This window comes from Tamandua tetradactyla, chromosome 22, assembly GCF_023851605.1.
Source record: "Tamandua tetradactyla isolate mTamTet1 chromosome 22, mTamTet1.pri, whole genome shotgun sequence".
Classification (NCBI taxonomy): Eukaryota; Metazoa; Chordata; class Mammalia; order Pilosa; family Myrmecophagidae; genus Tamandua; species Tamandua tetradactyla.
Window position 1 is genome coordinate 45,656,729 of NC_135348.1, and position 16,119 is coordinate 45,672,847.

Below are 16,119 nucleotides of genomic sequence, written 5' to 3' on the forward strand. Positions count from 1 at the left end.
CAAAATGATCAAATAAAAAATACTGTAATCAAAACCATAAGTACTAACATTTATTGAACATTTACTATATGCTATGAGCTATCTAAGCACTTTATAAGCATTAACTAATTTATTAAGTGTGGATTTACTATGATGATTTGCATCTGAGAGTAAATTAAATACACAAAATCAAGGCAGAGATAATCACAAAAATTGAGCACCTTAATTCCTTTGCTAAAATTCACTGTTATGACTGATACAGAAGCACTAATTCATTCATTCATTCATCCAGTCATTCTAAGAATATTTATTAAACGTCTACAATAAGTTTATGGGAAGGTAAAACATACTCAAAAATATAAAACTATAGTGAAGAACAAAGACCACAACTACGTACAGAGTGCCATAATGAGAGGTAAAAATACAGCAGAGATCCCTACCAAGAGAGGGACTCACAGAATAATCCTGAACAGCAATATGATCACAATTCTATAAGATCACATAGAATGCTGAATCAAGATACTTATTTTCCCAGGCATGTGTATGGATGCAAAATGGAAAGGGAAAACAAAAACAGTTATGTTAATCCTAGGAGAGGCAGGTTAGACAGGGAAGGAGGGAGGGGAGATGGCCCTAACACCCATAACTACACGTTCCTTCTGGCCTGCGCACACCTAGCTCTTGCTTACCTGGCCCTCACTCAGGTCAGCGCCTGAAAAGAACCAATGACAAGTACAGCGCATCAATTCCTGTTAGCATAACCAGAGAAAGAAGGGCCCTCCAAGCCCTTATAATGCAAAGATCCCAATCTCAGAAGATTTCTTCTCCTTTGAAAATGCCTGTACTGAACCCCTTCAGGTGTGCACTTTCTCTACGCATTAAACTTTTGGGGCTGTACATACTGACTAGTGCTTGGATTCTTTGGTTGTACACACTTGACTAGTCCTTGAATTCTTTCCTGCAGCTGAGTTCAAGAACCTTCCTGGTGTCAGCCCCTGGTCGAGTCTCAATTCCACTGAGGACTCTAAGGGCTCTCCAGCACCCAGCAGAGATACTCCCAAGGCTCTCCAGCACCCAGCAGAGATACTCCCAAGGCTCTCCAGCACCCAGCAGAGATACTCCCAAGGCTCTCTAGCCTCCAGCAGAGATACTCCCAAGGCTCTCCAGCACCCAGCCTAGAATTCCCAGGGCTCTTCTGCATCAAGCTGATTAAGTTTTTTGGCTTTAAACACTGACTAGTTCTTGAATTCTTTCCTGAGACTGAGTCAAGAACCCTCACAGTGCCAGCCCCTGGTTGTGGTCTCAACTTCTTGAGAACTCCTGGGGCTCTCTGACGTCACAGGAATGTGGATTGCTCTGGGTTGGACAAATGTAAAATAATTTCAGAATTCTGGAGTAAGCATGATGTAATATTGAGGTTGTTCAAAGGTTTAACCTCAGTATTGTTGCTGTATAACTTAGGAATTTATGTATATCACTTTGTGCATTTATGTGTATCATTTTGTATATCTGTATCACTTTATGAATTTATGTACTCTCAAAAATATGTAAAAAGCATATTTTCTAAAAGGTAGTGAAACAATATGCCTGCTGCATCTGTAGGCCCAGGGCTGCCTAGATTTCAGACAAAAGAAATCAGCTAAAGGCCAGACAGTAACTCTCACCCTGCAAGTTCTGTTTCTGTACTTTTCCAGAGTTTACAGCCTGTTCCCCATAGTAACTCCTGCCCTGTGTGCTAGCCTATATAATCTGGAGGCAAAGAATGTTCAGGGCTCAGACTCTGAACAGGAGTCCTCTGAGTCTGCCACAGTAATAAAAGTTTTGTCCTCTTCTCAGAGGCTCCGGTGCTTTCTTGCATAGTGTTCAGAGTATTCCTACTTCAATCTCAGAGCCTAGTGAGACAAGGAGAGAGCTGATAAACCAAAAAAGGCTGAGGAACTAGAACCTGCCATAATGGAAAGTGGCAGGTATAACAGAATGCAGAAAGGAAATTTCTAAAATATGAGTGTTATCAGAAAAGGAGTTTCAGGGTACAAGACTTTGTAGATAACAATAATGCAAGGTGAGAAGAAAGTTCAAGTTGTAAATCAAAGGGACTAACAGAATGCTGACGAGGAGAGTATCCATCATTTTAATTTTTCTAGGACAATTTATCATTCACAAAAACAGTAAGATTCTAAACAATTAGCTTCTTAATTTTTCTGCTCCTATATGATGGAGTTCTGTATTGTTCACAACTACCCAGAAAGTCGTCATTTCTGCCTATAGAACTTGTAGAAGCCTTTCTTCTAAAATCTGTAATCTCAATGAAGCATAATTATTTAATAAATGTTCCTCTAAACACTCAATATACCTGGCAGCTAAAAGGCAAATTCGTTAAATTCCTTGATTAGAAATCCTAAAACCAATTTTTTAAAATTATTTATAATTTTAAGTAAGTGTTCTAATTCTGGTAATAGTATACTATTTTGTTTCAAATAAACCTTGCAATCCAGAATAGTTAGAAAAGGCACTGGAAAATATTTAAAGGCTTTCAAGATCTTCCGAGGTAGTTAGGACTTGCAAAGTCAATGTGGCAGAAAGAAAGGAAGTGCAGTGAGGTGAACCCGACATGTGCCACACCTTTTCACACATGGCACTTGTAACTTGAAAGCAGTTACTGAGAAACTGAGAGCAGAGGAGGGTATTCTGCAATCATATATTGCTGTGGAGTACAAAAATTAGAGATCAAGAATTTTAGTTAACAGAGAGATTTTCAGTTGGTATTCCAAATGCCATGCCTAAAATTAAGGATGAATCAGAAATACATAAACGCTCAAATCTGGTTTGATTATCTGTTCCTAGCCTACGGGGCCTATAATACTCAAAGTTAATTCTCTCAGAAAGAAGATAACATCACAGAAAGGCTCAAACAATTAACACATTTTTACACTCAATATATAGCACTCACACAAAATAATCAGTTATGCAATCCAAATGCTATTCTGTGGGGCTAAGTAATGGAAGCATGGACTCCAAGGACAAATGTCAGGAGCAGGAGGGCTCCAAGACAGCCCAGAGAAAGGTGCCGATGAATCCAGGCACTATGAGTAGAGTACACAAGGAAAAACAGCCCAGCACAGGGCATCTGTGGAAGAGGAGGCTAAGCATGAGAAACGAGAGCCCTCTAACCAGATGAGAAAGGCACCTATGGAAATGAAGGCACCCACGGAGAGGGAAGAAGTCCAGTGAAGGGTGAGGCAAGTAGAGGAAGACCTGCTGGTGAGGGGAAGAGCCTGAGCGGGGTGAGGGGGCTGAGGGTGGAGGAGGGTGCCTGGTGCACAGTAAGGATGAGCGAGGTGTAGGGCTGACAGAGGAGCCTTAAGACTTTTCAAGGTACTATCAATTTCAAATTCAAAGGTATTTTGGTGAGCATATCAACTGGCAAGGCCAAAGTCTGATTCAAAATAGCTGCTAACACAGATTAATTTGAAAATAGAATTTGATAAATTCCATGGAAAATGAGAAACCATTTAAATTTAACTATATGGTTTAAGTCTGTACAGTATGGTCCACGACCACCACATTTGCTCAAAAGTTATTTTATCCCTTAAAAAATATATACGTTCCTTGACTAAATTCCTAGAATAGATAAGACATTTCTTCTCCAATTTTACATAAATAACCATGATATGTTAGTCCTGCCATATTTCACCTCCTAGATAGCATCTGCTTAATTGATACGGATGATTAAGAAAACAGCCAAATATGAGGTTAAGTGCCATATATCAGTTTATTTGGAGAGTAATGCTTTGTGCTTTTTGTTTGGCTTTTTTTTTTGTATTGTTTTCATGGCCAATATTTCAAGGGTTCAAGTTTACAAATCAAAAAAAATCATAAATATGTGAAATATTTGTTCAGCTATTCTATTAATCTAGTGAGAACTAAGCCTATCTCATCTTTTATTGCATTTCATTATTTTTTTTTACCTTATCAGTCACAAATTCAAGTATAACATTTACACCTCATACTTTTGCAATTTTGCTCCTTTAATAACTCCTGGATTTTCTCCAGTCTTTCCAAGGGCTTTTTAAATGTGTCTGACACCTGCCTGGTACTTTTGGTTATTACAATTCAAATCAAATTTTTATAAGTTTCAAAATGTCTGGGGAAGGTAAGTTAAACCTAAGTGTTAACTATGGTTAAATGTTATGGAATATGCTCATAAAAAACCCAAACTCACACGAGATAGAATTACATATATGTAATATGAGTAATGGATCTTGAAAATTAATTAAGTACAGCATCAGCCCATAAAGAAGGTCATTCTGGGAAAAGACTTCAAAGAGTTTAAAAACAGGCATTAAATACGAGGCAAGAGTAAAGCGTAAGTCAGTGGGAATGGCAGGGACGGGAATACAATTGAAGTTATCTCCCTCAAAATGTATAATACAATCCTTGTTCATTCAGGAGGACAAAGAGAAGGAGGAAAAGAGGAAAGGAAGAGGAAGAGGAGGAGACGACAAGACACATACCTTCAGAACTTATGTGGCAGCACAACGCTGGCTACAATGAGCAAGTAGGCGTAAACAACACATGCACACGTGCCAACAAAAACCCTAATGTTACCATACTACCCACTCCCGCCACTCGCAGTCTCTTTTATTGACTTTTCTGCCAGAGCCTTAAATACTGTCTTCTCAAGATCCATGTTTTCATCTCTAGAAATGACCTCTGTCTTGTACCACTAGCCCATCTTCTTAACTGCCATTTGGATATACCCACCATTTTGTGCCAAAGGCATTTCAAAGTCAACGTCTAAATCCCAATTTGGATCTTTTCCTATGTCTAACCTGCTTCTCCTTCTCACAGAATAATTTTCTCTTAAGTTAGGATACTTTCATTGGCCTTTCATTGGAAGTAAAGAGTATAGTTATCTCTGACTTCTCTTTTTCTTTCTCATTTCTCACAAAAAACAGCTATCATGAATTGCTGGTTCCACACTTTTCCCATCTGATTATATTACACATTTGCTTGAATGTCTCTATCACTAAACTGTAGTTGATAGAGAGTGAGCTCTTCTAATACATTCTTATTTATCCATGTACATTACCTGACACACAGAAGGTATTTGAAATATACTTTTGAGCTGTTGTTGCAATTATAAAACATTTACAAATATTTTTAGTGTTGCAGATATTAAATTGTAATATTCATTTCAACTCTAATTAAATTTTGTTCAAAAAACAGATAAAAGGAGGAAAAAATAACTAGTACCTCTCAGCTGGAATCCACAAATAAAAAATTAGAACAATTCTATAATCATTTTCCTTACTATTTATTAAGTAAACTTCTGGAAGTCTAAAAGTATTCTTCTTCCTAAATTTCTGTCTTCTTAGATTCTAAATACCAAAGGTTTTGTTGCTATTGCTTTCTTACTATTGTCATTTTTTTGCCTTTAGCCAAATGTTATTTTTAGAATATTTTCATAATACTTTTTATATATCACCTTTATCTACTGATACAAGTCCAGCTGGAAAATATTATTTATTAACATGCATAGTCTTAATATATGATACCCTCATTTTCACATATCAATTTATACCCTATACAAAAAATCCCCAATTTATGTAAATCTGATTTAACTTCCAATGACTTTATGAAACTAATGAAGGCACATTAACTAAAACTTTCTAATATCTAAGTTTATGTGTTTATTTAACATCAATGCTAATCGTCGCCAATTCAAGCAAATGAGGCACATAAGACAACACTATTTGGAAGAGAAAATAAGAGAAGTACAGGAAGTTTTTTAAGGAAGAAAACATCTTCAAAGAAACTAAATAAAAATTCAGATTTTAGACTTCAGATGGGCCACAAACAGCAACAATATCTAAAGAGGGAGAACACAGAGTCTACAAAAGGCTTGAAACTGACAGAGACTCTAAATCAGAAGCTGTACCCAAAATGAAAGAAAATATAACTAAAGCACTAAGAGAAAGCACTATTTATAGTGTTGTCTTATGTGCCTCATTTGCTTGAATTGGCGACGATTAGCATTGATGTTAAATAAACACATAAACTTAGATATTAGAAAGTTTTAGTTAATGTGCCTTCATTAGTTTCATAAAGTCATTGGAAGTTAAATCAGATTTACATAAATTGGGGATTTTTTGTATAGGGTATAAATTGATATGTGAAAATGAGGGTATCATATATTAAGACTATGCATGTTAATAAATATTTTCCAGCTGGACTTGTATCAGTAGATAAAGGTGATATATAAAAAGTATTATGAAAATATTCTAAAAATAACATTTGGCTAAATGCTAGTGTTGGGGTCTGGATCTGGGGCCAGAACCAACATATATCTTTATGGGCTTTCCATGAGAACTACAGTGAAACCAGCATGTTCAGGGAAGCCCCAGACCCAGCTCGATAGCCAAGTGCCTATCAGGGCTTTATTCAGTAACTTTCCATCAGCACCACACAGGGAGATGACAGACAGAGGCGAATACCTCCTCCAAAGCCCTTACCCAAGGGATCCACAATCTTTCCGATGATTCTTCCTCTTACCAACACTCCACTCCTCCTGTTTACTGTAGTACAGGGCTCAAGAGTCAACCTTTAAACAACTTTTAACTGCAATTTACATTTACTGAACGTCTAACATATGCCTGGAATTGGGCAACTGTCCTAAAAAGTTTTTTAAGTTGACAGACTATTTTTCAGAGAAAACCTGAACAGATAGTACAGTTTCCATACAAATACTATGCTGATTTGAATCTTATATTCACCATAAAAGCCTATGTTCTTTTAATCCAATCTTGTGGGAGTAGACCAATTGTTGAGTGGGAACTCTTGATTAAGTTATTTCCATAGAGATGTGACCCTACCCATTCAGGATGGGTCTTAATCTACTCCTTTAAGAGGGAGACGTTTTAGAGAAAGCACAGATGCTTGGAGACAGAAAACGCCCTGGGAGATGCTAAGCTAAGAGATGAAATCCAGAGTTTGCCCTGGAAAAGTAAAGAGAGGACCCACAAACGTTCAGAGAGAGAAACGCCCTGGAAATGCTAAGAGAAGACATGCAGGACACAGAGACGGCCACCGGGATCAGAAGCTGAGAGCAAAGAACCAGGAGCAAGGACCAACACACGCCAGCCATGTGCCTTCCCAGCTGACTGAGATGTTCCGGATGCCTGATACCTTTTTCTTCAGAGTCTAGGTATCATCTTTTGATGCCCTAATTCAGACATTTTCATGGTCTTAGAACTGGGAATTTTTAATCTAATAAATCCCCTTTGTAAAAGTGAATTGATTTCTGGTATATTGCATTCTGGCAGCTTAAGTAAACTGAGACATCTCTACATGCCACAATCAGTTTCTCCTATTACTACCATCTTATATTGGTATGGTACATTTATCACAATTAGTGAACCAGTACTGATATAATATTATTAACTAAATTCCATAGTTTATTCAGATTTCCTTAGTTTTTATCTAATGTCCTTTTTCTGTTCCAGGATCCCATCCAAGATACTGCATTACATTTAGCTGTTATATCTCCTTAGGCTCATCTTGGCTGTTAGGAATTCTGTTTTTGTAATGGCTTTGACAGCTTAAGTAGGATACCTTACTATTGGAATATCTAGGGTGTTTTTCTCTTGATTAGGCTGGGTTTATGGTTTGGGGGAGAAAGATCCCAGAAATTAAGTGCCGTTTTCATTATATCATATTCAAGAGTACTGTTATAGTTTCCTAGATACTAAAACAAATATCATATAATGGGTTTGCTTATAGTTTCAGATGGTAGAAAGCTTGCTTCTTCCCAGAGTATCTTCTAGCTGGCCAGCAATCTTTGGGGTTACCAGGGGGTTTTCTGTCACATGGCATTGCACAAGGCAATGTCTTCTTTCTATCTGGGTTCCACTGACTGCAGTTTCTGGATGTTCCCCATGGCTTCTCTTTCCACATCCAGTTTTGTTTGCTTATAAGGCTTTATCCATATTGGGTTAAGGCCTACTCTCATCCACTGTGGGAACACTTACCTAACAATATCTTCAAAGTTTCTATTACAAATGAGTTTACACCATAAGTCAGGGGTTAGTACCTGAACATGCCTTTTATGGTGGACATGATTCAATCCCCAGCAGGTACAGTACATCCTATACACAAGATCTATGACTATTAATGTTAACTTTGATTCACCTAGTGAGATAATGTTTTCCAGTTATCTTCATTTTAAAGTTTTTCTTTTCCCCTCTTTTCCACAGTAAACTCTTTGGAAGGAAGTCTCTATAAGCAATCTACACTTAAGGAATAGGGAATTACATTCCCCAAAACCTTTTCACTTACCTTTTTAAATGTAATCTTCTCAAGAGACCTATAAGTACGAAAAGTTAACCCACTCTTACAGATGAAGAAATTAAGATTTACTTATAAAGTTAAAAAGTGATAAAGTTAATAATCAAACCAAAGCTTTCTGAACCCTGAACTAGAGCTCTTATCAATGGTAACAACTTAATCTTATGGACACAAATTACACACTAACAGGTAAACTTCAAGCTCCACATCATTCAACCACTAGTCACTTTCCAGTTTATCAGGTCCCTGTTTCTTTGATAGTGACTACTCTTCTTATTAACTCACTCACCCAACTTCTGGCCCTAGACCAAAGCTGTGCTATTTTTCTCAGTTTTTTTTTCACCTAAAGAGATAGAGCTTTTTAATGGGTCTCAGAAATAACCTTTCTTCTTCTCTGAAACTTTCATATATAAACTGTTCAAGCTACTTTTTCAGTAACTTGGTGTTAACTGATGAAAAAAAGCTCTGGACAGTAGTTCCATTTAAAAAAAAAAGATAGTATAATATGGTGGTTAAAAGTTCAGACTCTGTAGTCAAAAATTCTGAGATAAAACTTCTGTTCATCCCTAACACTTTGGCCTTTTGAAAAGTTATTCAACCTTCTTAAGCATCATTATCCATATCTGAACTAGAAATTAATTTTAAGCATTCTGTATATAAAAGAGGTATCTATGCAGTTTTCCATGCAAAATCTGCGATATGGAAGCTCTGTCATGTATAAGACAACCCATACAACTTAAAAACAGAGGCTTGATGATGAACTTGGAACTTAGCAAATTCAGATTATCTTGTACATTTGACAACAGAATAACAGAAGATCTAGTTAAAGGAAAAATATCAATTAGTTTGAATTATGTACTGCTTTGAATAAACTATAGGTTTTCCTAAAAACAGAATGTATTTTGTACAATTCCCTTTTGAAACAAGTATATAGAAGAAAATGCCCCAATAAGTCAAGGACATACTAAATTCATTACATTCCTGTGCTCACCAGTACAGCTAATAAAGGACTTGCTCAAAATCCTTGTCAAGGGCCTAAGCACCCTTCTTCCAGAAACACTGACAGTCTCTTGTAAAGTAAAGCAGACCAGCTACCCAAGGGCAATTAATCCATTGAGGCACTCCAGCCAAAAAGCAAGAGAGTAAGTAGCAAATAGGAAATTTCAACTAGAAATCATCTTGACATAATTTATCCAGGTAACAAATTAAATTTAGGCATATGTCAAGTGCTGCAAATCTGCACAAAGGCATATACATATGCCAAAGGATATTAAGAACCCACACAAGTCATGGTAAAGTCTTTGTGTATGGCATATAATTTAATCACAGTTCAGAAAAGATGCACAAAGGAAGCTAAAAGTGTCCTTTCATAAACTCAGAGGAAAAAAAATTGTTCCAACTATTGTATCAAAGTTCTTTATCTTGAGGATTAAAGGTAATTATATTGTGAAAATTGTTAGGTAATTTTTCCTATCCGTATGTAAAATACTTATGTTTCCCTATTGACTACGAAATTTCAATTCACACCTATATTCATACCTAATCACTTTAAAAATGAACAAGATTTTATTTCAAAGAGCTAAAACAAATCTATAACGCATAAATCACTTGGTAAACAAACATGTATATGGGAGCCAAATGGCAACATTTTTCTTCACAGAAATTTAAATGTAGAAAGAATAGAGTAAGTATTCCCAACCCTTTGATTTCATTTCCTCATACATAATTTGCATGGCATAGTTACTTTAATTCATTTCATAAGCACTAATAAACCAAGATAAAAAGACCAATGAAAATAACTTCTTTTTTTATGTTCTCAACTTTTCATTTTGAAATTTTTAAACATACAGGAAAGTTGAATTACCTATTGTTCATTAAGTATTATCTTCCACCCAGATACAAATATTGAATAATACTGTCAAACTATGCTAAATTTCATATTGAATAAAAAATACATAAATAAAATTAGTAACTAGGACATATAACAATCTCGAAGTAAGTTATGGATTCAAATTCTTAAGATAATTTATTACTATTACTTATCTGTTATGTGACTGAACTGAAAAAGTAAAAAACTTAATGAAAAAGCTTAAATAAGTTAACATATGCCTGGTCATTTTACTTGAGCAATGTCCAAGATAAAATTTTCGAAGAATCTTTGACAGTTTTCTCACAGAGAAAAAAGAAAAGATATCAAAAATTAAAGGTTTTACATAGAAAAAAATAAATATATTTCAAAATAATCCCAGAACAGGCCAGAAAGCGGTCGTGGTAGTTTTCAGAACTGTTCGCTTGGATCACAAAAGAGTGAGACCTTAGTCTGTAAGAAAATGTATATATGGTATTCCTTGAGATTTTAACTATGAGCAAGTTCCTTCTCTAACAAGTTTCAGATTTCAAATATGCAGGAAAAATTCAAATAAATATATACACAATTATGGAATACACGATATACGAAAAGAAAAGTGGAAATGACAGGAAAGAGTAGGAAATGCCAGTAAGATGGTCATGACCATTATCAAGGATAAGATAAGGACCAAAGAAATCAAGAAGATGTTTTTGTAAATTGCAACATTACTCATTACTCCATTATGCTCACTACTCCAACCTTCAAAATGGCAAAAATGCTAAAGCACTCCCAAGGTAGTGATTCAACATAAGTGACAATGGAACTGGGCCCCTCCCCATATCTTTATTATCCAACAATGTTCAAAAAAAGATAACAAAAATACGCAAATACTAATGATTGTGTTAAAGTACTAATTCTTAAAGAACAAATTGCTTAAATATATCTAAATATTATTTTTATAAAATGTTCAAGTGAAGCCAAGAGTGACAATCAAACTTCCAATGATTTCAATGATCTAAAGTTGAAGATACACTTTATTGTGCAAAAAATTCCCTGATAATATCAAAACAAATTCTAATATGCCTTTTTCTGAAATGAATTTGAATTTAAGTATGTAGTTTTATGATATAGTCCATAGAAATGGATTTAAGATTTTATATATATCTGGATTTAGTCATTGAATATGCAATCTTATTACATAAAATTAAAACCAAATTAATATCTGATCTTAAAGTAAATGTAAAACCATCTACCAAGCAAGGCTATTTATCTTAAGTAATGGAAAGCAGAACAGTGAACAAATAAAAAGTGTAAAATATCTATATATGTCATTAAGAATAAAGACAATGCACATAAACTCTATGACTAGAAGGTGTTTCAAATAATTTAAGGCTTTACTATGTAAAATAATCTGATTTATTTGAAAATTCTAACCCTGTGAATATGGAACTCAATCATTTATATAACTAAGTCTTAGGTAAGAGAAAGTAATTGGTACAGTAAAAAATGTACAAACTTACACATGGGTGTAAGAAATACTGACACTCAATAAGCTAAATATAACAGTCTTCTGATTGTGCACCATATGCTGATTACTTGCACCAATTTATTTCTCCTCTCTCATGTCTCTCCATATACTTCTACTGTTTTGGTTTGCTAAAGCTGCTGGAATGCAATATACCAGAAATGGATTGGCTTTTACAAAGGGGATTTATTAAACTACAAGCTACAATTCTAAGACCATGGAAATCTCTAAATTAAGTAACTGTGCTGGTTTAAAGGATGTATGCCCCCTAGAAAAGCCATGTTTTAATCACAATCACATTTCATAAAGGTGGAATAATCCCTATTCAAGACTGTATGTTTGAAACTGTAATCAGATCATCTCTCTGGATGATGTGATTTAGTCAAGAGTGGTCGTTTAACAGGATTAGGTGACGACATGTCTCCACCCATTTGGGTGGGTCTTGATTGGTTTATTGGAGTCCTATAAAAGAGGAAACATTTTGGAGAAAGGGAGATTCAGAGAGAGCAGTGAATGCTGCAGCACCATGAAGGAGAGAGTCCATCAGCCAGCACTCTGAAGATGAAGAAGGAAAATGCCTTCCGGGACGCTTCACGAAACAGGAAACTAGGAGAGAAAGCTAGCAGATGATGCTAATGCTGTGCTTGCCATGTGCCCTTCCAGAAGAGAAACTGACCATATTCGCCATGTGCCTTCTCACTTGAGAGAGAAACCCTGAACTTCATCGGCCTTCTTGAACTAAGATATCTTTCCCTGGATGCCTTTGATTGGACACATCTATAGACTTGTTTTAATTGGGACATTTTCTCGGCCTTAGAACTGTAAATTAGAAACTTATTAAATTCCCCTTTCTAAAAGCCGTTCCATTTCTGGCAGCCAGCAAACTAGAACAGTAACCAACAAGTGGATACCTTCACTGAAGAAAGGTTGATTATGTCCAGGCTGCTCTGTCACATGGGAAGGCACATGATGATATCTGCTGGCCCTTCTCTCCTGGGTTGGTTTTAAAAATAGCTCTTTCAGCTCCTGTGAGTCCTTCTGGCTTCTGCTGGGATATATTCTTTCTTCAAGCATCTGTGCTTTTCTCAAAAATGCCTTTCTCTTAAAGGACTCCAGTAAGTGGATTAAAACCCACTTTGAATGGGTGGGACCACATCTCCATAGAAACAAACTAACCAAAGGTCCCACCCAAGAACAGGTCTGCCTTCAAAAGACTGGATTAAAAGAACATGCTTTTCTGGGGTACATAATTTCAAACCAGCACATCCACCAACTTCAAATTAAAACCTCCTGCTTATTAAGAGTGTTATATGTTCCCCTGAGGGATGGGGAGAGGACAGAGAGAGGGAGTAGCCAGTTACAAAAAGTAACAACCTACCTTTACAGCTAGGAAATTAAGTCCACTCTCATTGGCCAACGCCTTTGCTATCATTGTTTTAGAGCATCCAGGTGGCCCATAGAGGAGAACTCCTTTAGGTGGCTGAATACCCATTCGGATAAAACACTCTGGATGTTTCAAAGGCCATTCCACAGCCTGTTTCAATTTCAGTTTGATATCTTCCAGTCCTCCTATATCTGACCAAGATACCTGCAAAACAGAACATTTTCTAAACTTAAGTTTTTCCAGGGCAGATAGAGGACTAAAATACATACACACACACACACACACACATACACACACACACACACACACACACACTGTATATATATTTTTCCCCCCAACAAATTACGTTTAAGTGCGAACAGAACCATTTAAGAACCAAGAAGGATCATAAAATATTCCAATAATATCAAGAATTAAATCAGGGGTAAATAAAATATCGACTGCATACTGTAAAAATAACAAAGAAAAACCAAAATGTTTCTACTTACAAGTCTCATATAAATAACTGCTTAAGTGAATGAATATAATGCTACCTTCTATTCAAGCTTTACAAATTAGGTTCCATCTGTCTGAAAATGATTTCAGTCAATGATCCAAGATCCTGTCTATATACCTGATTTCTTATATTTCTTTTTTTTATGCAAAATTACTCCTGAATGTGTTTTTATAGAACATAAATATAACATATGATCTTTTCTGTCTTTTGCATTTAAAATTATGCTCAACATCTTGAACTTTTTCTCAACTACGAAATATTTCCCAATAAGACAGCATTTATATATTCATTTACTTCATAGATAAGTATTAAGAACAATTTAATGCTCGTTAGGAAATAGAAAGAAGAATGAGACAGGATTCCAGACCTTAAAGAATTTATCTACCAGTAGCAACTATTAAAATGAACATAAATCACCATTACACAAAGGAAAGGATACTAAATATAATAACAAAGAAACAGAAAAAGTATCAGAGTTCCCAGGAATTATTACTTTCAGCTGGAAGGCAAATCTGAACGCCAACTCTTGAAGGATGGATGAGATCAGGAAATGTGAATACAAGGAAATAGTCAGGTAGAGTCCAAAAAGTGTAGGGAAATAATTATAAAAAAAAAAAAAAGTATGGTGACGCAAATAGCAGAGGTTCCTAAAGACTAGACTATAGGACTTCAAGATCCCTTCAAACACAATAACATGGCTTGAAGATTTTTAAAAATTAGAGGATCTGATCTGTATTACAGGAAAACTTCTCTGATAAGATTCGCTATGGAGGGGAGAGAATGAAGGGAGACTGATAAGGATCTTGTTATAAATACCCTTTTTTTAAGAAATAAAGATGGGCTTAATCAGGGTAACCATAATCAACTAAAAAAGACGCACCAAAAAGATACTGCAGAGTTACAGTTGAGGATTTGAGAGTAGAGTAAGAGAGGAAAGCTCAAAGCTAGCGAAAAGATTTCAGGACGACACAGAAGAAGGAATAATCTTCAGAAGGGAAAATAAGGTATTTTTTATATATACAGAGTTAGAACTCGGGACAGGATATTCAAACGATGAAAAGTGAGGAGTTGGAAAAGTAGACATCACAAATGGAGCTCTGGAAAGAGGATAGGACGGAGAGATATCTAAATACAAAAAAACAAAACAAAACAGTAGAGACCAGCAGATAACTAAAACTGCTCATTAAGAAACGAAAGATGTTGCAGATCCTGGGGCATCACCTACACTTAAGAGGCTGAGAAGAAGGAGGTGCAAGAAAAGTTAGAAAAATGACAATCTAAAAATCCAAAGGATAAGAGAAGGGGTTTTGTTTCTTTGTTAGTGTCAGAAAAAGATGACTTCTTCCAAATGACCCTGAATGGTTTTGGGGGAGTTTGGCTGTTGTTAAACTGCCCACAGACCTAGGGGAATGCTATGTTATCAGCCATAATCCTGACATTAGACAACTTTTTCTCTAAAATGCTTCCTTTGGATTTATTTTGGAAAGTAAGATTATTGGATTAAAAGGCATAAGCATTTTGAGGTCTCCAATGTAAAATGCCAGCTTGTCATCCCAATGATTTTATCTATTTTAATAGCATCAGTAATAAGTATATATTTTCCACAACAGCAGTAGCTTTCGGTTTTATTTTTACCTTTTTTTTTAATGTTTGCTTTGAATGAATTTTTTCCCCACCAATAACAATAAAATTAAACTTGAGATCAGTGCACATGAGCTTAACCTCCGCCCCCCCACCCCCGCCCCCCCCAAAAAACAAAAACAGCTATCTATCACTGGCAGGATCAGAGTTACTGGTTATAGAAGGCAACTGTCTCAGCATAAGGGCCTGCTGTGGGTAGAAGTGCAACAGAGTTATCACACCCTGACACATACCTGCTTGCAATCTCTGCTGTCTTTTCTCTTTTCTTTTAATTTTCTTTTTTAAGTTTTACTTTGAAAAATTTCAACCATATATAAAAGTTGAAAGATCAGTTCAACAAATGTTTAAACTCCCTTCACCAAAATTCTCCAAAGAACCTAACTACCGTGAATAATAAGAATTGACTTTATCTGGGTGTTTAGAGAGAAGATGCATGCACTAAGGCAAATGTGGCAAATATTAAAAATGATTCTCATTATTTATGGTAGGTACATTCTATAAGTCACTGCAGAGTACAGAAACAAATGAAGACCGAAACACTGCTCTCCTAGAGGAAATACCTCGTTAAGCATCTGTGAGCCTCTGGTCATTTTTTGTCAACCAATCAATATATAACCTTGTTTTATTTGTGTTTCTGTTTAAAGATACCTCATTTAACACATATTGTTGAGTTATTAACACTGAACTTGTGGTGAACAGCACTATACTTCATGTTTCAATGAAGTTTATCTAACATGTATTTTCTCTTTCAGTAACACAGGCTTCTTACACTTAGAAACACTGGACAGAAGTTCAGCACTATGCTTGGGGCCATTTTAAGCAGTGAAATCACCAACAAAAAAGCACAAGAATGTAAAAAAGTGGCAACCAATGTGATGCAAAGAGGACACACTTATGAG

The 16,119-nt window shown here is 35.8% G+C and overlaps 1 protein-coding gene across 18 annotated transcripts in view; it reads right to left on the reverse strand.

Moving 5' to 3' along the window:
* AFG2A (AAA ATPase AFG2A) overlaps positions 1 to 16,119 on the reverse strand; it is a 439,139-nt gene that overhangs the window by 298,736 nt on the left and 124,284 nt on the right. For all 18 annotated transcript variants that reach the window (XR_013167561.1, XR_013167562.1, XR_013167565.1 and 15 more), the window contains exon 11: positions 13,078 to 13,287. Coding sequence is in view for 12 of the 18 variants with exons in the window: in XM_077140102.1 (XP_076996217.1) it covers positions 13,078 to 13,287 (210 nt within the window). In the remaining 6 variants the exon portion in view is untranslated. The remainder of the gene's footprint in view (positions 1 to 13,077; positions 13,288 to 16,119) is intronic.